General features: G+C 52.4%; 1 protein-coding gene across 7 annotated transcripts in view; it reads right to left on the bottom strand.

Annotated features, from left to right (window-relative positions):
* The window catches only part of IQSEC3 (IQ motif and Sec7 domain ArfGEF 3), a 110,047-nt gene that overhangs the window by 52,904 nt on the left and 34,589 nt on the right, over positions 1 to 22,554 (bottom strand). For 5 of the 7 annotated variants that reach the window (XR_011439917.1, XR_011439916.1, XR_011439915.1 and 2 more), the window contains exon 3: positions 3,806 to 4,085. The exons of the other annotated variants lie outside the window; for them this stretch is intronic. Coding sequence is in view for 2 of the 5 variants with exons in the window: in XM_023642969.2 (XP_023498737.2) it covers positions 3,806 to 4,085 (280 nt within the window). In the remaining 3 variants the exon portion in view is untranslated. The remainder of the gene's footprint in view (positions 1 to 3,805; positions 4,086 to 22,554) is intronic. 7 annotated transcript variants of the gene reach the window in all.

Below are 22,554 nucleotides of genomic sequence, written 5' to 3' on the forward strand. Positions count from 1 at the left end.
TGGCTGGAACCCTGAGGGGGAGCAAGGCAGGACGTGGGCTGGTAGAAGAGCCTGGAGAAGTCCATCCTGCACACGATGGGGAGCCCTGGAAGGCTCTCACACAGGGCAACACCATGATCAGATGTGCTCTTTATAAGGGGATTCAGCAGCAGAGCGGAGATCCAGTTGGAAGAGGCCCAGCTGAAAGCAGGGGAACCTGCAGGAGGTTCCTGAAGGGCACTGGCCAGAGATGATGGTGGCCTGGACTAAGGTGGGGGCAGTGGGGTTGGCAGGAGAGGTGGGATTTGGGAAATTGTTAAAAGGTAGCATCAGTGGGGTTTGGGGATGGAGCAGATGCGGGGGAGAGAGAGGAGCCACAGAAAATGCCTGGGATTCTGGACTGGCTGATGGAACGGGCCTGGCAGGTTGGTGGATTGGGGAGATAATGGTTGTCCAAGATTCCTTCTGGTCCAAGGACTACAGGATTTGTGTGACTGGCAGGGATCACAGGATCAGAATACCAAATTCTAGGGGCCGGCCCCAAGGCCAAGCGGTTAAGTTCCCACACTCCGCTTTGGTGGCCCCGGGCTTCACTGTTCCCGATACTGGGTGAGGACCTAGCACCACTCATCGAGCCACAATGAGGCGCATAGCAGAACTAGAAGGACCTACCACTGGAATATATACAACTATGTACTGGTGGGTTTGGGGAGAAGAAGAAGAAAAAAGAAGATTGGCAACTGATGTTAGCTCAGGGCCAATCTTAAAAAAAAAAGGAAAAAAAGAATACCAAATTCTAGCTCTCAAAGAAACCGAAGGTAGAGTCAGGTCCTGGCCCCAGGCTTCAAGCCCATCCCCATCCCCTTCGGTCTCCGAGTTACTATTTTCCCCTTTTCATCTGTGAAGCAGTTTCTTCACTCCAGGAACCGGGGATATAATGATGAAAAGTCATGCACCTGCCTTCAAGGAGGACTCAAGCCAACGGGAGAGGAGGATATAGCACTGAAGGGCTATGATAGGGAACACCTGGGTGCTCCTTCGCAGCATCCAAAGCAGCCTTGAGAGGGCAGGGAGAGCTGTCAGGGAGGAGGAGGGGGCCCCAAAAGAGAGTCCTAAAGCAGGAGGCAGAGTAATGGAGGCCAAGTGCAAGATGTGGGGGGAGTACGAACGTTAGCAGTAGAGACAAAGGGAACAGCATGTACAAAGCCCCAAAGATATGAGGCAACTGAGGCTCAGGGAAGTTAAGCAACTTGCCCAAGGTCACATAGTTCATTTGCAGAAGAGAAAATAGCAGAGCTTCATCTCTTGTAAATGAGTGCCCTGTTTTTAATCACTTTGCTCCAGCCCCTTCAATCCCTTTGTGCCCTTTTCCTTCCACCCCTAGCCTATGCTCAGCCTAGAGAAATACATGAGCCAGGGGAGGTGAGCTGTTCCTCAAGGCTGAGTTTTCTCAGCACCAGGGCTCCTGTCACACTCTCTACCAACCTCACCTTTCCTGCCCCACTCCTGCTGGCCCAATTTGCAAACTCATCTATTAGAATTATGTCCACTATAAAAAAGGTCCATAGTACCAATCAGAGTCCTGTACAACTCTCCATATCCTACCTAGTCAGGCAGAATTAAACTAACCTCCTGCTGAAGCATGAGTTTCCTTTGGCATTGTTAGTTGGGTACTCCTTAAACTGAACGATAATCTATTTGGGGGGCAGGCAAGGACCACGTTTTTTTCTTTTTGGTACCCCATTCCCTTGTTGCTTTGCACATCATAGTTATTAAAAAAATATTCACTCAATGAGCTCTTACTATGTCTGAGACACTCTGCTAGATGCTGGAAGGGTACAGAGAGGAATAAGAGACGGTCTCTGTCCTCAAGGAGCAGAGGCATGTGGAATTGAGAGTCTCTCTCATCTGGGCCAACTGACCACCCACATCACACTGTAGTGTTCCAGATGGACTGTCTTCCAGCCCCTGCATAGGTATTCCCAGAACGCAGAACTCATTACCTCACAAGCAGGACATTTTATATTTTTAACAACTCTAATTGTTAATTGAGCTAAAAGCTTTCTCTCCATAGTTTTCACACATTAGTACCACTATTTTTGCCTGGAATGATAGAAAATACATCTAATCCCTTTTTCACATGCTTGCTCCTCATATTTAAAACTTGTTTTCATGTCTACAGTTCTCCACATGACTCAGCCAATCCTGTTTTCCTTCTTAGGAGAGCCTCAGAACCTCTTTAATAAAGCCCCCAGAACCAAGCATGGGCTCCAGAGAGGCCCTGACCAATAAGAAGCGTTGGCTCCTGCCGGCTGCTCCCTTATACTGGGGGCTTTATCTACCCAGCTGAGACGGCTGCTGCACTCACTTCTTTGGCAGCTGCTTCGCGATGTTGATTATCTTGAGCTTACAGTCAACTAAAGCCCTAAGGCCTTTCTCCCAGGACCAAGCCTGCCCATCTTATAATAATGCTGTGGGCTTTTCAAAGCTAAGAACAGAACTTTAGACTTTTTCCTTATTTCATTTGAACCATCTTTCTGCCCTCATAAGATTTTTTTTAAAGTTTTGGATTTTATCGTCAAGGTATTAGCTATCCCCTTTTAGCTTTGTGTCATCAGAAAGTAGTGCTTTGTCAAAATGGTTGAACAGGGCAGGACCAAGGACAGCGCCCCACTCACTGTCCCAGGAATGGGCATTGATAGAAAAATTAACATTTTTTTGAGACTTCTGTTTGAGAACAACTTATTTGACTCTATTGTTATCTAATCCACTTCTCACCTTGTCCACATGGATATCATGGGAGATTTTGTCAAATACTTTACTGAAAGCCAGATACTCCACCTACAGCTGGCCAGGATAGCAGCTTGGCATTGATGCCGAAAGAAAGAAATGAGGTTGGTTTGGCTTGACTCAGTCTTAGTGACCGTTCTACTAGCTTCCCTTCCAAAGACTCACTTTGTTGAGTTAAAGAATGTTTTCTTAGAACCTACACATTTTAGAGCTAGAAGGGACCTTGGAGATGATTCAACGACTAATTCACAATTTTGCTGATGAGGAAACCAATGTCCAGAGTGCTTAACTGGAATTCCCAAAGTCAGAGTTAACTAGAGTAAGAACAAGGATTGGACCCCATGTCTACGGCTCCAAGTTCAATGCTCTTTATTAACAATATCAAGTCATGATGTCTTTCTCTAAGCATGTGCACACGCACGGGTGCAAACACACACACTTACAGATCTTTCTTCGGGTCTCTTAGTTGTCAACCAAGACAAACCGTGGAAGATGGAAGCCTAGAACCCCTCAATGGGATTTGTTCTCCAATAGAAGAGCTTTGGACTCCCCTAATCTGGGTTAATCTTGGGAATCCTCAGTCTGTCTGGAGGAGACCACTGTCTCTGCACCCCATTTGAGCCTGTGTGTGCCTACTCATGGGGCTTGCCCCTTGGGTGGGCATGTAAGCTGGGCTATCTCTTTTAAACAGTACATGGAGGTAGGGACTTCCCCAAGAACAATGGGCCACTTCCCTAGAGGTTTGTGGGGCAGTTTAGGCTTCCTGCACATGGTGAGAGGAGCAGAGCCCTGGACACACTGCCTAAGGGCCTGGCATTGCAAGGGTGTGACCCCTGCCATGTAAAGGCTGGTTGCCTGAGGAACTGGGCTACATGGAAGCGCAGATTACTTAGCTCAATTTGGGAGAACTAGTGGCAAAAGAGGTGTGCTTGCAGCAGAGATGGGCCCAACTGGGGAGATCCATGGTACCCTGGACAGCTCCCGAAGGCAGGGCCCCTTCACCACCCTTCCCGCCCCCCTTGGAGGCCCTGGGTACCTGTTTATTCTTTAGGTCAAGGGAGAGCTCGTAATCGGAGGCGGCAGGGGCGTGGGAGCAGAGCGCCGTCGCCAGGGCAGGCTGCTGCCGGCCGGGGGAGGCCATGCGGTGGGGGCCAGCCCGCGGGGAGGCACCCCCCGCCCCCGGCCGCTCCTCCTCCTCCTGCAGCTCCTGGGCTTGAGCCTTCGGGACATGGGCACTGGGTCTGCCGGCTGCCACCGCCGCCGCTGCCACCACGGAGTCCTCCATGCCCCCACCGGCCTGGGCGCAGGAGCCATCACTGTGAACGAAAGGCAACGGTGCTCGGTTGGGGGAGGGGACGGAGTGCGTGTGGGCGTGGGAGGGGGCAAACCGGGCACAATGGGCCTTTCTAGGGGTGGGAACCGGTGGGGGTGCCTCCTGCAGCTCCCTCTTGGGAGGAGCTGTCTTGGCAGGGAAGAGCCCCAGGCAAGGAGGAGAACCTGAATGTGGGGAGGGTGTCCTGGGCAGAGGGCAGAAGGAGCTAGGAGCAGAGCTCACAAACTGCTTGGAAGCCACAGGGCAGAGGGAGTAAGAATAGGCTGCCTGGGTTCAAATCTGGGCTCCACCTCTTGTTAGCTGTGGGACCCTGAACAGGTTACTTAACCTCACCGTACCTCTGTTTCCCCATCTGTAAAAGGGGTTTAGTAATAATACTCCCTCATGGGGATATTGGAAGGCTTAAGTTAGTTAAAGTTCTTAAAACAGTGCCTGGCTCGTGGTCCCTGCTATGTATAAGGGTTAACTACTATAGTTATCAGTGGTCTGGCTCCCTGGCCACTGGCTTAGGTAACTGGAAAGAAGCTGATCCATATTGCAGCAGCTTCATCTTTAGACCACCCAAATGAGTCTGGGAAGGAGTAATGCTTATAAGCCTGGCTTGGGCATACAGCCCCTCTAGGGCAGGGGGACTCCAGCTTTCTTGGACTGGGTCTGTGACGAGGAGGGCTCTTGTCCTGCTGGGTTTAGGGAAGCAGCTCTTCTTCCCTGACCCCACCTCTTTCCCCTGGAGCCACCAGCAGGCTGAGCCATAGCTGCTGCCCCCCTCCTACTCTAAGAAGATATCTGTCAGCTGGAGCTGGCACAGCCCAGCATGCCCAGGGGTGTCAGTGCACTCGGGCTGCTCCCCTCCTCCGCCAGCCTCAAGTTCTGCCCTCCTTCAAGGCCAAGAGCTGAGTCACCTTCTCCGTGAAGCCTTCCCAGGTGACTCCTGCTTTTACTGCTCTCTCTGCCAGAACACTAGCAGCCATGCTTAGGGAGTCTCTGTCTGTTTCACAGCACAGACTGCAATCCAGGCTCTACCACATGTGGCTTTGGTTAAGTTGCTTTTCCTCTGAGCCCTGCTTTCCTCATCTGTATAATGGAGGGTACTAGTACCTACCGTATGAGGTTGTGGTGAGGGGTAAAGATGGCAGAATATGTAAGGTGCTTAGCACAGTGCCTGGCACAGAGCAAGTGCTCAATAAATGCCAACTCTTACTTCCCCATCTCTCCCCTCCTGGAGGCCAGGGCCCATATTCCATTTTATTCTCTTCCTCCGCTTAATGCTGGGCAAATGATAAGTGCTCAGTGAGCACTTGCTGATCAGTGAATTGGAGAGAATGCAAGGCCACAGGGACGCCCTCTATGGCAGACAGGGGTAGAAGGTCAGGACTGGAAGGGACCCTAAGGTCATCTCGTCCAGGCTTCCAATCTCCCTTTCTTACAGCTGAGGAGCAGGAGCCCAGGGAGGTGGGGTGGCCCTGGTCAGAGAGCTAGGCAAACTTAGGACTTATTTCTTCCAAGGCTTTGCCTCCATGTAAGATGCCTTGAATCATGCCAGAGAAGAGACCTCTTCCTGTTGCTTCTTCCCAACTTTGGAGCCTCCTGGTGCTAGACTAACCAAGGATGAGATGAAGAATCCTCTCTTCACTCACCCTCCATCTGTCCTCCCAGCACTGCCCTGCGCCCTCTTGCCCCCAGATAAAGTCCAGCTCATTGACCGGCCCTAGCAACAAGGAGCCTCAAACTCCCTAAGGAAACCTTCCTTGCTACTCCTTATTTCTTTGCTCCATCATTTTTTCTGTGGCTGCCAATCAAGCAGCAGAGTTGGATAAGCTCCAGATAGCTGCTGTTTTCTTCACGAGTATCACCAAGAAATTCTTTTTAAGATCTAACTTCAGCTCCTCTTGCTATCGGACATGCCCATTCTTCCTGCAGGGCACATAGAAATAGTCCTCCCCCTCTCCTGGCACAACCTACCTCCAGGGCCTGGGGGGCAGCATTCGGTCTCACCCATCTCTTCTCTGGACTGTCCTCCGTACTGGCGCTCAAGGCCTCTTCCCCCACAAAGAGTTCCAGACTCTTTAGAGAATTGGTGGCTTCTCAGGGCTATGAGCACCTTTACAAATAGCCCTTGCATTCTTTGATTGCTGGAGTGTGCTTGGCAAGAGGTTCTGCAGAGCTGATGCCCCTCCATAGCAGAGCTCAACAATGACAATGGAGGGTGGTGGATAAATACCCCAGCTTCCTCGTCCCTTGGGCAGAGCAACTCTGTGGCACATTCCACAGCATCCCCCCAAATTGCCCAGTGACTGAGCCCCAGTGGGCCAAAGCAGTGACTTTGTCATCAATGAACCTGGATTTCCTTCTCTTCTGTGTCTCAACCCCCACTCCACTAAATCAACACTTCTTGGGGTCACCTTGTCTCAAATAAACTACTTGTGTTAAAATAAAACAAATTTAAAAAATAGCCTTCTTTGTGGGCCACCCCTCTGGATACAGAAAAAGGCTCCAAGGCTTTTTCACCTGAACTCCTTCGCAGGGCCTGGGAGTGAGGCGGCCCTCCATTGACATCTCCAGCATGCTCACACACACATACACAATGCTTCTAACTAGCTCTGTGGCTTTGGGTAATTCGTGTCCTCCTCCTGGGTCAGTTTCCTCACCTGTCACTGAGGGGACCTTACTCATCTCTAAGGACCCTTCTAGCTTGGACATTCTGGGAGCTTGGATTCAAGTGCCAAGGCCAGTCCACCAAGGCCCACCAGCTCCAAAGTGCCAGGTTCTCTGGCTGGTGGAACCCACTCTGCCTTTCCCCATGTAGTGCATGGGGGCCTGAGAGACTGTGGCCCTCCCAGGTATCTGAGGAAGCTTTGAGAAAGCGACCCTGTCCTTGCCTCCTTCCTTAGACCTCTTCATAGACTCATGTGGTAGAAGGCAGCTATGAGACCCAGGACTGCTGTCATCAATGTGGCAAAGTTTAAGGTTATATAGTGGAGGGCAAAGAACACAGGCTCTGGTGTCAGGAAGACCTGGCTTAGAATCCCGGTTCTGCTACCTGCTGTATGACTTTGAGCAAGTTACCTAACCTCCTTGTGGCTCTATTTCCTTATCTGCAAAATGGGCACCCTAATAACTCCTTTGCAGGGTTGCTGTGAGGAATACGTCCAGCTTGCGGAGAACCTAGTACAGCGCCCCACACAGGAGTCCTTGATAAATGGTGATGGCAGTGGGGGTTGTATTCTGAGCTGGAAACCTGCAGCATGGAGTCCCAAAGAAATCCCAAGAAAAATAGTATGGAGAATTCCTACATGGAAGGGGTTCTCAACGTTTAGCCTTCCTCAACCTTCGCAAAACTGAAACATTAGGGTTTTTTTCATCATACCTCATAGTCTTTTCCAGACCTCTAGACTAACCCCCAGGGTCTTTAGGGAGGGAAGTGAAGATGAGTTGGCTTCCTTGGGGCTTCCTCCCACCCATGTTCACCATCCACTGGAGCAATAACACAGTGAAGGGCTTTGGTTTGGGAGTCACCACGTCATGGGATCCATGGCCTTGAAGGAATCTGTGTGTATCCATCACCTACAGGTAGGCCCCTTCGCTGTACCTACCACAGTGTGGGCATGCCCCAGGTGGGCATTTGTCCAGTGACTATTGTGTGGATTTGTGTTTTGGGTATTTTTCAGGGAGCAGTGGAGGCCCTAGTGCTCAGAACCTCTATTTGGTGGCTAAGCATCGACAGGATGTTCCCAGCCTCTGCTTCCCTCTCTGCACCCCATCTATAAAAAAGGTCCAAGGAAAGAGGTTAAATAGTCATCCTAGGCCGTCATAGCTGGAAGGACCCTCTACTTCAACTTAGAGACCATCTACTTCAATCCACAGTCTCTTATGGAACCGGAAGTCCATTGTTCCGGCACCTGGAACATCAATCCTCCTAAGACACAGGCTATGTCCCTTAAGCTTCCAGCGTTTGCTGGCCTGTCCTCACATCATGAAGCTGCCATCCTTAGTGGGTCAGATTGCAGGCAGCCTGGCACTTGGACAGGAATCATGTGGATGGGATTCACTCTATGACCTGCATAGCTTCTTGTAAGCCACTCCTTCAAGATCCTGGAGGGGCATCTTGGTGACCTTAGCCATCTCGGGTTCCATATCTGGCTGCAGAAGCAGATTCCTCAAATGTCAGCCCACTAGCCTGGGGAAACTTAGGGTAACTGCTGACATAAGGGAGATGCTAGTCACAAGAGTCTTCCCTGGGTTGGGCACCCCTTTGAGAAGGTAAACAGTAGAATGTGGGTGGCACCAAAATGAAAGGGCTCTTAGAAAGCTTTGGTTGTGCCCACATGATATTAGGCTGATACACATACAGGGGCCCAGGCCATCCACAGAGGTTATGCCATGCATGAGAACACAGAATCTGAGTATGGGAAATGAAAGTCTTTGAGAAATCGGGGGAACAAGCAGTTGCTTGGAGGAATACTACATGTGCCCAGGACCAGAATGACCTGTGTGTTGGAACTGAATATCACATTAAAGGAGGATCACTCATGTGGGAAGCTGGCTGTGCTTAGAAGGATGCGAGGGGCCTGCTGAGCATGCCTGGTCCTGGTGCGTATATGACTCCCCTGGGGTTCCATGACCACTCCAGCCTGTCTATCATCTCTGCTACCAGAGTTGACTTCCTAAAATGTAGATGCTTTAATGTCAATTCTCTGCTCAGAACCATCAGTGACTTCCTGGTACTGCTGGGATAAAGCCTGCCAGTGTGGTACTCAAGAGCATTTGTGATCTTTCCCCAATCTCCCTTTCTAGCCTCATCTCCACCAAGTGACCTGTCCACAGTGAACTCTTCCCAAATCTGCCAAGCCCTCTCAGTCCCCATGCCTCTCACATGACTTCCTTCTACCTTAAAATGCCCTCCTCTCCGTGCTCCTTCCCTTCCACTCATTCCTTTCTCTGCCTTGTCAACTCTCTCAGGACTCACTCAATGCCCCCAAGAAGAGTAAGTCCCACCCTCCAAGGTGCGCTAATAATTCTTGGCACTTGCTTCTATCTCAACAATGACCATCTTGTGCTCTAATTACTCACTGATGTGTCTCTCTCCTCCACTAGACTATGCCATGAACACCTTTTTATCACAGGTGCTTATCACAGTGGGCTGGCCCATAAGGCATGTTTAATAAGTGTTAAATGAATAGATGGATGGATGGGTGTCGTTTAATCTCTACTACTTTCAGAAGGGTAGAGATACTGGAGTGGCCTTGGTGATGCACTACCCAGACCCTCCTTCAAAGAGCGACCTCTTGCCCGGCTCCGGGAGTGCTGTTGGAGGCTGCCTTCAGCTGTCAGCCACAGCAGCCCCTTCAGAGATCGTCTCAGCTGCAGAAAGCTACTTGGCCCAAAGTTACAGGTTTCCCAGGGCTGCCTGCATCCGGTGACTGATTGAGGCGGGGATATACAGGCTCACCCATTTGACCGAGTGCCAGGCAAGTCTGATAGGTGATTCTTACTTCAGAGCTTGCTGTGGGATTGGCCAAGGCTTCTGTCGGACCTCTGTCACATTCCACTTCTCCCTTCGCCCCATGCTGCATTTCTGTCCTCCCTTCCAAGGGAGTTGATCCCGGTGCACCCCTAGTAAATTCAGCACCGTGCACTCAGTGCTTCCGGGGAACCCAATCAGCGATGAAGACTAGCGCTTCTTTTCCTTCCTGTTTCTTGACAGCCAGGTTTACCCTCATTTCCCTGCCCCCAGACCTGCAGTCTCTCTGGGCTCCACACACCTTTGACAAGGACTCTGGGCTCTCTTCCCAGAAAAATGCACATTATTTCATACATGCCGAATTTTACCTCCATGTTCAGAGGAGACACCACTGACCCAAGCTAAAAACGCCACTCTGGAGAGATGACCATGGGTTATCTGCCACATGCTGAGGCCAGTGCCAAGGGCCGCAGGCAGCTCTAGTGATGCAGAGGAAATACTTGGGGACCACACACCACGGAGCTCTCAGACACTGGCCACCATTATCCTCAACACGGATGGAATCCCGTTCACAGGTGAAAGAGCTTGAGTGGAGCGGGGGGGCCCCTGGCTCTGCAGCTCCCTAGCTGGTCATCTTGGGCAGGACACCTAACTTTTCTGCACCTCAGTTTTCTCATTTGCAAAACGGGGGTGTGACTATCTCCTTTCCAAGAGAATGATGAAGAGGAAACACCTCGTAGACGGGTATGCTGGCCACCAAGGGAAATACAGCCCTTCTCTGAGGACTGAGTGAGGAGAGAGGGCACCCGGCAGGACCCCGCATCTGTGCTCACACAGCCCCTCCAGGGAGCTGGCTGGGGCAGTGAGTGTCCTCCCTGGGCTCCCAGGCAGACCCTGCGAAGCCATGTTGCCCATGGCCAGGAGCTGGAGGGGACAGGAGCAACTGAAGAGCTGTGCAAGAGCGAGGAGAGGGGGTGGGCTCTGCTTGGAGAGGGGGAGACTCCAGGGAGGGGTCACCTAGGCCCACGCTCCCCTACCAGAGGCCTGGGCACAAAGATGGAGAAGGGAATGAGGGGGAGCCTGGAGGCCCAGCCCCTGAGGGCTAGCTGGTGCTGGTGGTGGCCGGCCGCTGTGGTGGGAGGCGAGGGCTGGTTTCCCGTCTGTGCAATGACCAGCGCGGGAATTGCTAGAGAACTTGCCAGGGGTGTTTGAAGGCTGAAGGACTCCTCAGCTGGAAGATTCCCCCAGAGGGCCAGACCAGTTGCACTAGATTATCCCAAACTCTGTCGGCCTTTCTTAAAGCTCTTCTGGGACAAAGAAACCAGGCATTTTCCAGACAAAAGCTAACAACACGCCTCACATCTCAAGATTTTTCAACCTTTACTAAATTACTGCTTTCTCTCCTTTATCAGAATCAACAAAGTGATCTCAGATGGTCAGAACAAAGGCACTGAGCAAGGGAAGCCAAGGGTCCTTCGGGGTCCAGGAGGTACTGGGAGGGCTGAGGTGAGCAGAGACCAGTGCGAGAGACACACTTGCTCCCTGCTGATTCAAACGTCAGGCTGGAGGATGCTGGGGGAGGCGGTGGAAGAGCACTGGGCTGCGAGCCAGGGTCCCATCTAGCCTCTGCCCTCAGTGTTCCGTGTAACCTTAGCAGTTGCTTCTCTCCGGGCCTCAATTTCCTCATCGTGAAATGGCCAGCCTGAGCAAGATGCTTTGCTATCCGGAAGGAAGGAGAGGCCCAGCTCCCTCCGCCTCACCTTCCCTCTGCATGGGCCCTGGGCCCATGTGGCGCCATCCCTGCTCGCCCAGCCAGTGGCTGGGCTCTGGCTCCCCTGGCCTCAACACCCAAGGACACAGCCAGAGCCTCCCCTTGCCTCGCTACATCATTCAATCCGTGCCAGCACCGCCCCCAGCCCGTGGCTCCTTGACCTCCATTGTCCAAGCTGGAAGCAATTTCTCAGAATAGAAACCCCTGGAGGAGGGCAGCTGTGGCCTTCCGGGCTCCCCCTTGGCAGAGGCTGCCCTGACTTCATGGGCTGTGACAGATGCTTCTCCCCCCATCTCCCAGGGGCCCTGAGAGAGGAAGTTATTCTCTCTCCTGTTGGCTCCTTGCAGACTGCAGGCTTTGGGCTCACACCTGCTCCAAAAGGTGCTGACTGGTGTGCTTTGTCTGCAGGGGGTTCCTTCTCTGGAACCTTCTCTAGGCTCTGTCCTCCTGGTACCCAGGCCCACACACCCAGGGCGCAGCTCATGTGGACTGTCCCCAGACATCCCACATGGAAGCCTTCTCCGCTTAGCCCACCCCACGGCGAACGTCAGCACCTGGGCATGTCAGAAGCTGGTGGGCTCCAGGGAGGCCTTATCCAGAAGCTTCCTCAGGACGCCTCCCTCAAAAGTATTGAATTTTTCCCTAAGGCATAATTTCTGAAGCTCTGAGTTCGAGATGCTAAGAGAAGCTTATCAGGAGGTAATAAGGGCTGGGAGGCAGCAGAGTTTAACGAGTATGAGATTAAGAACCAGACGAGACCAACCGTGGTTAACATCCAGCCACTCACGGGCTACATGACATTGGGCTAGTTCCTTAACTTCTCTGAGCCTGTTTCCTCATGTGTAAAGTAGGGACACTCACCACGTGATTTTGTGGGAGAGCTAATAAGACCACGTCCACCAAGCCTCTGGCACCTACGTGGTGCTCGGGAATGTGGGCTTCCTTCCCTGACCTGGCCTGTTGTGCTTCCCCAGCTTCTGGCTAAAGAGCCCTTACTCCCTGGAGAGCAGAGACCTCTTGTCCTTCCCGGGCCTGGGGGGAGCCCTGTGATGGTGACTGACACAACCCGTGTGCACACAGCGCCTCCCAGAGGCAGGGCAAGACATGGCGCCTGGGGGTTTTGTATTCTCGCAGCTGTAAAGTCCCTTCATTTCACCCTCCTCCCGTTCCTAGCCAGATCAGCCCTACCCGGCCCCAGCAGGGCAGGTGTTTCTTTGGTCCTACGTCATTTCCGGGGAAGGGTATCTTCCCAGCTCCTCATGGGATCAAATTCACCACATGCCAGGGGAAGAGTCTCTGATGGCCGACAGGTGCCTGTGGAGTCAGGTGTGTGCTTGCAGAGAACAGGAGTCTTGTGACACGAGAGATGGAAATGGCAGAATTACCAGAAGTGTGGGACATTGCTCTGGACATCCACCAAGTTACTACGGAGCAAGATTCCCAACTGTTTCCCTACAGTCACCTTTCTTATCTCCAGCTTTCCTACTGGAAGTCCTTCCTAAAGTCTAGCTTCAATCTTTCTTGCTGCAGTAGAAACCACTCACACGCTTATGGTATCAGAATGGCCATGCTATTTCCCACATGCCTGTGGGTTTCATGGGTCATCTCCAAAAGTGTTTGGGAGGGAGGGAAAATGCAGGACACACTGGCTTTGGGAAGAAGCCTCAGAGATTCCAGCTTGGGGACCCCTTCCCCCACAGGCAGGGCAGGGGTCAGTACCAGGCCATAAACCTTTCCCTGTGGGAGTTAAATTGTCTCTGGCTCTTAGGAGAACAGGCAGTCAAACTGTCAGCTGGCAAGAAGAGTCTCCTGATAAAATGCCTCTGCTCTTAATCTCATCCTGGCCTGCACTGTGACAGCTTGCGGCTCGGTGACATCATTGCCTCTCCTGCCCTGATGTCTAGAAAATCTCCTCTCTGGGCCTGTTGGCCTTGAGTGTTTGGCGCTCATCTGGGTCTTTAGCTTCTCTGATCTCTTTCCCAAATTGGCCCCTCAGTCCTCAGAGTGTCTCTCGCCTGGGTATTGGGCTCTTTCCAGCCGGCACTCTGTAGGTCATGGGCCAGGCTTGAACAGAAACGCCTGCCAGCTGCCTCCCTGCCCACCGCCCGCCATCCGGGGGACTGCCGTCCCTCTCTCTGCAGGGCACGGCTCCATGACCCTGAACAACAGGCGGGCAGTGTGTCCCTCCCACTTGCCATACCAGGGGCTCTGCCACTGGAACTCCAACCCCTGAAGTCGTCAGTCCGTTCTTTCTGAACATTTCCCAGTCATACTTGAGTTCCCCCTCTCTCGGGGCTCCTGGATCTTCACCGATTTCTCCCTCTCTGCTCTGGACAAATCCAGCTTTAAAATAGCTGGCATTTGGGGTGGGCTCGGTGGCATAGTGGTTAAGTTCACGCACTCTGCTTTGGTGGCCTAGGCTTCACAGGTGTGGATCCCGGGCCCGAACCTAAGCACCGCTCATCAAGCCATGCTGTGGGGCATCCCACATAAGACAGAGGAAGACTGCCACAGATGTTAGCTCAGGGCCAATCTACCTCACCAAAAAATAAAAATAATGATAATTTTAAAATAAAATAAATAGCTAGCATTTATCAAGTGCTTACAATATGCCCGACACCTTTCCATTCATCATCTCATTTAATCCTCCCAACCACTCTGAGAGGTCAGCCCTATTATCATTCCCATTTTACAGATGTGTAAGTCGAGGATTAGAAGGTTTAAGTAATTTAGCCAAGTTTGTAAGTGGCCAAGCCAGTACTTGAGCCTAGATTTGAATTGCTCTTTCTGTGCTCGCGACTGCTCCACATTCTAGAGCTTCCTTGACGTCTTCCTGAATTCATTTGCCAGCTCAGGTACTCTTTTCCCACCTCCTCGCCTCTCTTTTCCTCTCCAACCTAGAAAGGAATCTACAGAAGTCATCTGCTGCTCATCCCTCTGCCCTTGGAGAAGCAAGGGGACTCTTGTATTTGTAAGTTCTTTATTGATCAGTAATCACGAGCATCTGTCCACCAGCCTCATTTTTCATTATGCATCAGTAAATCACACTAATACATCAGTCCTTATGAATCTATTTCTGGTGAGTCAGTTCCCTGGAATCCACGGATCTCAGAGCAGCCTAATCGATTCCCTGAATCTGCTGAACCGCAGCCTGGACGTAGAACATGGTGACCACACCACGATCCTGCCAGTCTGTGTGGGTGACGGCACCTGAGGCGTGACGGAGGCAACACATTCACACAGTGCCAAGGCAGAAACAGGGCTTGACGTCACTGCTCTTGCAGCCCCTCTCTTTGTGCGGGCTCTCTCTCTGCCAGCTTCCACCTTCGGGAGCTGGTTTAACAAGTTGCTCCTCTTCTCTGAGTATTTCCTCGTCCATAAAACGAACACAATCATTCCTGCCCCTGTGACCTTTAACAGGCTCGTGAGGATCAAATGAGTGAGAGGATGGGAAGGAGGTTTGTAACCTGGAAAACGCCATCCACATGCTAGCCGGTAAGGCTGTGCCTGGCTTTCCACTTAAATCTCCCTCTTTTCCCATCAGCAGTGTCCTCAAAGGGAGAGAAACTGCACAGAGATTAGACAACGCTGAACCTGCCAGCGCGGAGGAGGGCAGTGGGCAGCGGCTCACCCTGAGCCGTCCCAGGGGTCACATGCCAGCACGCAGGCTGCACTGCCCCAGATGCGTGGGGGACAGGGAAAATGAGAGGAGGCGTTGTGCGGGGGCTATAGAATTATGAGGGAGGTGAGGTTTTTCTCCTTTTAAAAACTTCCATTTGAGTTTTAATAATAAATAAAATGGAGAAGGAAGAACCCCATGCACTGGCCTACCCAGCGCTTCTTTCTTCCCTATGCTCCTGCTGGCCGGAGCGGTGCCTTTCCCAGCTGCCTCTGGAGTCTCCTGTTCGGACCACACATGTGCCCTCTGCCTTGCTTTGTAAGTGCTCCTGGTCTCTGTGTGTGTGTGTCCCGCCCCTGGCCAAGGCAGAGCGCCTCTGCAGAGTCACTGCCACAGGGCCCTGCGGATCAGACAGCGCCCCCTCCTCTACAGCACGGGGCGGAAGCCCAGGCGGGAAGCAAGGGCGCCTGGTCTGAGTCGGAGTGGAAAGCGCCAGCTCCGTCGGGAAGCCTGGGGTCCTGGCTGTTCTGCTCCTCGCCAGCTGGGAGACCTTGGGCAAGGGACCGCCCTCCGGTCTTCAGTCTCCTATCTGTGTCATAAAGGGTTGGTGCATCCCTTGGCTGTCTTCCAGCTGTGACATCCTGAGCTTCAAGATCAGCAGACCCTTCCTCCTTACCCCCTGGCACTTCTCCCTCCTGGGGACAGCAACACATGCCAGTCTTCCTTCACAGACACCTGTCTTTCTTGTTTTGTTTTCTTTTAATTGTCACAGAAGAACTCTCTAAACACCTCCTTTCTTAAGCCATTTCAAGGCCTCTCAAAGGCAGTAAAGTCTTTAAAAATGGCTGATCTGATTAAATCACTCTTGCTGTAGATTAAGATTATTTCCTCTTTCTTGGTTTGATGAAATGGATTTAAAACCCTTTCTGTCAAACATCAGAAACACTTACTAAAAGTATAAATTATTCTCGTTGTCATGTTATTGGTTAAAAGATAAACGAATAGGTAAAGATGACCTTTCAGAGGAGAAAACAGAACAAAACAAAAAAGCACAGGAAATAGTGAGGTTAGAAAAATCTCTAGGCTGCAAAGAGAGGTTACTCTTTCTGGGAACGAAAAAAGACTATCCAAGGGGCTCAAATAAGAAGTTTTTGGTAAACGAAACCGGAATCTGTTTCCCAGAAAATTGGACAAAACTCTGCATTAATGAATGCCACCTGGACAGAGATAGCTAGGCATTCCTCATGGTAGCTTTCATTTTGTTGTTCTGGAAGTATTATCTTTCCTTATGTTTATTTCTTTGGATGATAAAGCCCAGAGCTTCTTTGCCCCTTAAAAGTATTCTCTCGGTCATTTCTCTCTTCAGCTTGGTGGCTCTGATGTGTTTACCTAATGCTGCCCAGAGTCCTTGCCCAGGGAGAAGGGGCAGGAAAGGAAGGCCCAGTCCTTGAACTACAAATAGGTTCTCCGGGAAAAGCTGCCCCTGAGCAGCCCACTTCCTCGGCGGGGGGGAAGCGGGAGCCGCAGGTTACCCTCTGCCACGCTTTACTTCCTGTGCTTGCAAACACCTCTCTTCTTTTGTCATCTGATTCCGGTGGTAGAAGCTGCAACAGGCACTTGGTTCAAGTCCTAGCTTTGCCATTTCCCAGGTATGTGGCTTTGGACAAGTCATTCATCATCTCGAGTCCTCAGTTTCCTTGTCAGGAACATGGGAATAGTCAGAGTTTAAAAGCTTTCAGCGAGAATTAAATAAGATACGTGTACAGCAGGTAGCAAGTGCTCAGCACACGACAGCTAGTCTTCTCTCTCCCTCTCTCATGGTGGAAGACACAGCACAGAAGTACAGAGTGAGGAGGCATTCTCTCCCTACCCCTAGGCGCAGCACTGATGGAAAGCTACCTGTCCTCACCAGCAGCTCTTTGAAGGTGGCCCAGCTTGGCCTCACTCACACCCCCTGTGGACAGGTAAGTTGCCTACATGCCCACTGGTCACAACTAGGTCTCTTGAAGAGACCAGTCTTAGAGGATGGCTCAAGGCCTGGGAGGGGAAAGTGCACAAGGAAATTGGCCTGGACAAATACTTGACTCCAAACACACTTTCACATCCCACCTGGGAAAAGTCCTCTGAACAAAAAGTCAAAAATCACAAGACAAAGCTTCCTAACACTCCCTGGAATCAAGCGGGGACCCTCCCGGCCAAGGTACCAAAGTATTTTGACATCTGTTTTGTCTTTTGTGCCTCCTGAGTCTGGCAGGGAAGACACAGATGGGGCAGAAAGCAGAGAGAGATAAAGCGACAGGCCACACAGCTCATCAGGGGACAGAACTCTCTAGTCCCGGGCTGGCATTCTTCCGCCATCTTTGTTGAGGTCACCCTGAGCGGCAGAGCCAGGCCAGGGCGGATTCTGCTGCAACTACAAGGAGAGCCTCCAAAGGCCGGTGAGCAAACCTGCTCACAAAGCCCAAACAGGAAGGAGCAGCTCCCCGCCGCTGCAGCCGCGCACTTTGGTCCAGGTGTGCTGTCCCACACCAAACGCCAGTCCTCAGTTCCCGGGTACCTCCTGGGCCCCCTAGCTGGCAGATGCTCCACTCTAGGGCGGGGCATCACGGGCATTTTCACGGCGCTGCCTTAGACCACATGATCCCAACCCGGGCAGAGGCCTCTGGGAACCAACCACTGGACTTCCCCATGGCCCCCCGGAGCCCGCTGCCTCCCTGGTGTGAAGATGCAGAGACCCCAGATCCTGGGTCTGGGCAAGGTGGGTGGGACCCCCCACCCCCCAACCCCGGGGCCTGCGCCGGAAGCCGAGGCTTCGGTGGGGAGGACGATGCGGCCCCGCAGCCCCAGGACGTCCCACTTCGCCCCCCCTGGCCAACCCAGGGCAGACTTCCCAGCTGCCTCTGCGCCGGGATGTGACTCGGAGCAGACGCCTGACGCCGAGGACCTCAAGCCCAGCAGTTTGAAGACTAGACCGTATCGACTGAGAATTTAATTGTTCCTCACTCGCTGAGTAAACACTGCTGGCCCATTGATCACGCCTCGGCCAGGCCGGCTGGCGGAGAGGAGAGGCGGGCGGGTGCGCTGGTGATGCGAGCGAAGGGCTCTCCCCAAGCCATCGCAGGAAGGGTGTCCCTTCTTCTAGGGCATCGGGAGCTCAGCCTCCAGCAGCGCCCACAGCCACCGCAGCGCACACTCTCCGGGCTGGGTAGCGGGGGACACACGGGAGCCATGTGCACCACCAGCGGAGTGGGGGCACCGGGAGGGACTGGTTAGGGCAGGAGGCGCCCTCACTGGACGCGGTATAATGCTAAGTAGGAAATGAGGCTGCAAAATCTTTTCTTTTTTCTTAATGGGGGGAAAATGTCAAACCCAGTGCCTAGAAAAATAAGACCCTGGAAGGTCGCACACTAATTTATTAACAGTGGTTAATTCTATATGACTGCTTCAATTTTTATTTTTTCTTTATATTTCTGTATTTTCCACATTTCCAACAACTAGCAAGTATAACTTATAATCAGAGAAAATAAATGTTATTTAAGATCAAATGAAATGGCTAGAAGGATTTCTCCTATGCTCTTAAAAAAAAAAAACCAAACCAGCAGCAGCTCTGTGGAAGGAGGGTGCATTGTGGTCTTAGCCCGGGCTCACCTTCCAGCTCCAGAACTGATTAGCAGGGGTCCCTCTCTCAAGACACTGAGCTTCTCTCCATCCCAGAGTCCTTACCTGTAAGTGGGAATAGCGGCTCTTTTAGAATTCCATGAGAGGAAATATTGAGAGTGCCTAGTCAACATGCCTGGCATGTTCAATAAGTATGTTCAATAAATATTGGTGTCTCTTCCATCCTGAAGCAAGGGTGGGGTGGGTGGGAAGGAAGGACCAGATATCGGGGTGAGTCAGTTCAGTCTGCTGCCCAGAGTACCCCCACCATGCCCGATTCCTCCCCAGGGCTGAGGCTTGTTCTCTCTCTTCCCCAGTGCCTCCCCTTCCTGAGCCTGCTCCCCCGACCCCCAGCCTCCGCTCATTACTCTAATAGAAGCCAATCTTCCTCATCTCAGGCCCCATTGCCACCCACAGAGACAATTGGGCTGCCATTCTGCTGGATGCTGGAAGGCGGCTGGCCAGCTCCAGGGTCATTGTTCGGAATGTCACTGAGAGCCTGATAGGGAGGGGGCCGTAGGATGGAAGTAGGGCTGCAATTACCAGCCTATTCAGTTCCCCAGAATAAAGCCCTGTCATTAGTTAGCAGCGGGAGGAGGTGGGGAAGTGGGAAGAAAGAGCCTGGCATGCACTTGCTGGCCCCTGGCTGGCTGCTCTGGCTCCACCTCCACACCCCCCCACCTGAGGGCCTAATTACCCTAGTAAGCATTGGTCGTTTGCCTAGGGGTTTGTGAACCTAGGCACAATGTACGGTGGTCCAGCCTCAGAGGCCTTTGCTAGCCTCATAACTGCCCCACTGTACCCCAGTCCCTGATGCCCACCCCTCAGCCTCCCCTCTTATAGACACCCACCTTCCAGACTTGCTCAATTTTGGGTCTTCCCACTTCTGGGGAGCATCGCTCCCTGGCAGGCTCCGGGTCCCAAGACAGAGTTTCTCCTGACCCCATCCCCAAAGGCTGCTCTACAGGTGGCTGGGGAAGGCTGTCCTGGCACCCACCCACTGAGGGCTGGGGCTTTGCTGCCTCTTTGGGACCTGTGCTGCCTCCTGGACCACCGCAGCTCTCCCCTGGGCTGAGGGTTTGCCTCAGGCTGCAGCAGCTCCTCTTTAGCGGTAGGTCAGAAGCGCTGTGGGTGATCGGCTTATATAGATCAGCTGCCACTGCAGCCCCAGGGAGTGAGCCCAGCGCTGAAGGAAAGGGATTCTTGCTCAGCCCTGCAGCTTGGGGTCGCGGGGGGACGGGGAGGGGACCAACACCTTAAACTTGTGCTGTCCTTGGTCACCATTGGCTTCAGCCAGGGTGCAGGGAGAGAAGGTGAAGGAGCCTCCATGGCCAAGTAGGAGTTCACACACCGAAGGCCCTAGTGACCCTGAGATCTGACTGGTTGGTTTGGCTTCCTTATTGGGGTCTCCTGCAGAGACCCATTGGCTTATCCCTAGAAACCCTCCAAGGAGGCTGATTCAGGTGGAGCCTGGCTGAGCTCATGGGAGACCAGACTGACCGGTGGGGAGGGGCCTGGCTTGTGGGGCCCAGGATCTCCTCGGGGTGGCCCAGAGGGCTCTGTGACCCACCCACCCTGTGCTAGTCCTCAGCCTGGCCGCCCACCTTGGAACATTCTTGTAGAGAAACTCACAGGGAGGCTTGGGCTACACTCTCTGGAGGCGGGACACCTGGGTAAAGGGAAAGGATAAGGGGCGGTGAAGGGGTCACTGATAGGGTTGGGAGCAGGGATGTTGGGAATCTGATGGGAGACAACTTATCACAGGATGGAATTCCCCCAAGAAGCCATGAACACACAGACCAACTGACACATACACTATTGGACTGTCAGAAAACATCCAAAGGGCCTCCTCCCAGAGAAGCCAAGAACTGACATCAGAGAGACAGACAGACAGACAGACAGACAGAAACACACTCTAGGAAACTACAGAGCAGACAGACAGGACAACTGGGAATAGTTGGTAACAGAGGCAGACAGCAGCAGAAGGTCTGGACCAACTTGGGGGCAGTCTCCCCACCCCACACAGAGGGGAGGGGTGCAGTAGGCAGTGCTTACAGGTCTTCCATGAACCAACGTTCAGGGAAATCTCCCCCCTCCCACCATCTTCTCCAGAGCACCCCCATGCCAACCTCAGCACCTGCCCCTTGAAGGGGAAACTAAGATACGCCATTTCCTACCATCCCACCCCCAATCTTGGAAGAGGAGCCTATTCCCTTGGCACCCCTGCCCCCATAAGGGGACAGCACCCCTCCCCTCCCCCCGCATACACCCACCTCTCTTTCCCACACCACACACCAGCTCCTCCTACTCCTTCCACCTGGAGCCAGGGCTGCAGGGTGGGCTGGCCAGGCAGTTGAAGGAGTATTGGCACGTGAAAGAATGGGAGGGGTGAGTGTGAGAGAGAGGAAGGACCAACTACGGAAAACCCAGGGGAGGATTTCTGTTGCCGGCGCCTCCCCAGGACTGAGCTTCTTGAGGACGCTATGTTATCCATCCTCACCGATGCCCAGTGCTTGGGTAGCAGCAATTAAATGTTGGCCGAATTGAGTTGCATTGATGGAGTGGGAGGCAGACTAGACGGCTCTTCTCTCTCCTCCTCCCCTGGCAAGGAGGACATTATTAGGAAGAAGACTCGGCCTGTCTGAACAGTGACAGCTCAGAGGAAGGAGCCAGGGCGCTCCAGCTCCTTCCTCCCAGATCACCCTCATGCTGCCTGACTCTCTGTCCTCTCCTCTTCTCTCCCTCTGTCTCATTCTCCCATTTTACTTCTTCCTTCCAGTTTCCAGATGAGCCATTTTTAACTTGGGGGCATCACAGTGCCCCACTAGATGAGGAGGTCCTCAAGGATCCGAGTGGCCTCACTTGTCCTCACGTCCCTGGACACGGAACTCAGCACAGAGACCACCGGAGCATCGGCACAGCACTTGGTCCTTCCCTTTGCTTTCCATCCTCCAACTTGGTCGGCCTGAGGGAACAGCCATGCTGTCCTCAGCCCTGGATTTAAGGATCTTGAAGGTGGGGGCCCTTTATTTTGGCACAACTCCCATGGTTCCCTCCTTGGAGTCCTGCCTCTTCCCCTTCCCCCTCTGACTTCCCTTTAAGGGAAAATAAGTAGTAATGCCTCTCAGGGGACGGTTTTCTGTCCCCAAGCTCAATAGATACCATCTCTGATTACTATCTAGTTATTGTCCAAGGAATAAAGGGAGAAAGATCATGGAATCAATGAATCTTAGACCTGAAATGGCAAGCAGTGCGAGTCAAATATCCTCAGTGCGAGTCTGGGCATTGGTCCCTACTGGCTGTGATTGTGGGCAAGTCCCTTGAGTCTGTGAACCCTATTTTCCTCTCACATAAGACAGGGACAATGAAACCTGCAGTTGATAGGCTCAGTGAGATTATATGTAAATGTCACTTTCTAATTAGACCGACCCCTTCATTATACAGATGTGGAAAGTGAGGCCCAGGGGAGTTAAGTAACTTGCCCAAATTCTGACGACAGGACACCGTAGATGGGGCAAATCTCAGGCCAGAATCCAAGTATCTTGACTCCCAGTAAAGTAAAGAACAAGTAAAGAAAAGAGAAGTGTGCTGAACTGAGACAGAAAAATTGGTGGAAAGAAAAGAGAAGAAAGTGTAATAAGGGCCAAAGGCCAACAACACACACAGATCAGGATGAGGGAGAGAGGAAATGGATGTGGGCAAGGAAGAGAAGACATGGAGGAACAGATGGCAAGAGAGAGATGAAGGTGGAAGGAGAAAGATGAAAGCATGACGGAGAGAGAGACTCCGAGGACAGGAGGCAGGGAGAAAGAGGAAGCATGAATAACCCAAAACAAGATGGAGAAGAAAGCCTGGGACAGTGACACTGAACCCTGACTTTTCAATACCTTCCCTTCCTTCCCAGGTTGTCAACTAACTCAAGGAAGGTTGAAAAATCCTTAAAA

This window comes from Equus caballus, chromosome 6, assembly GCF_041296265.1.
Source record: "Equus caballus isolate H_3958 breed thoroughbred chromosome 6, TB-T2T, whole genome shotgun sequence".
Lineage (NCBI taxonomy): Eukaryota > Metazoa > Chordata > Mammalia > Perissodactyla > Equidae > Equus > Equus caballus.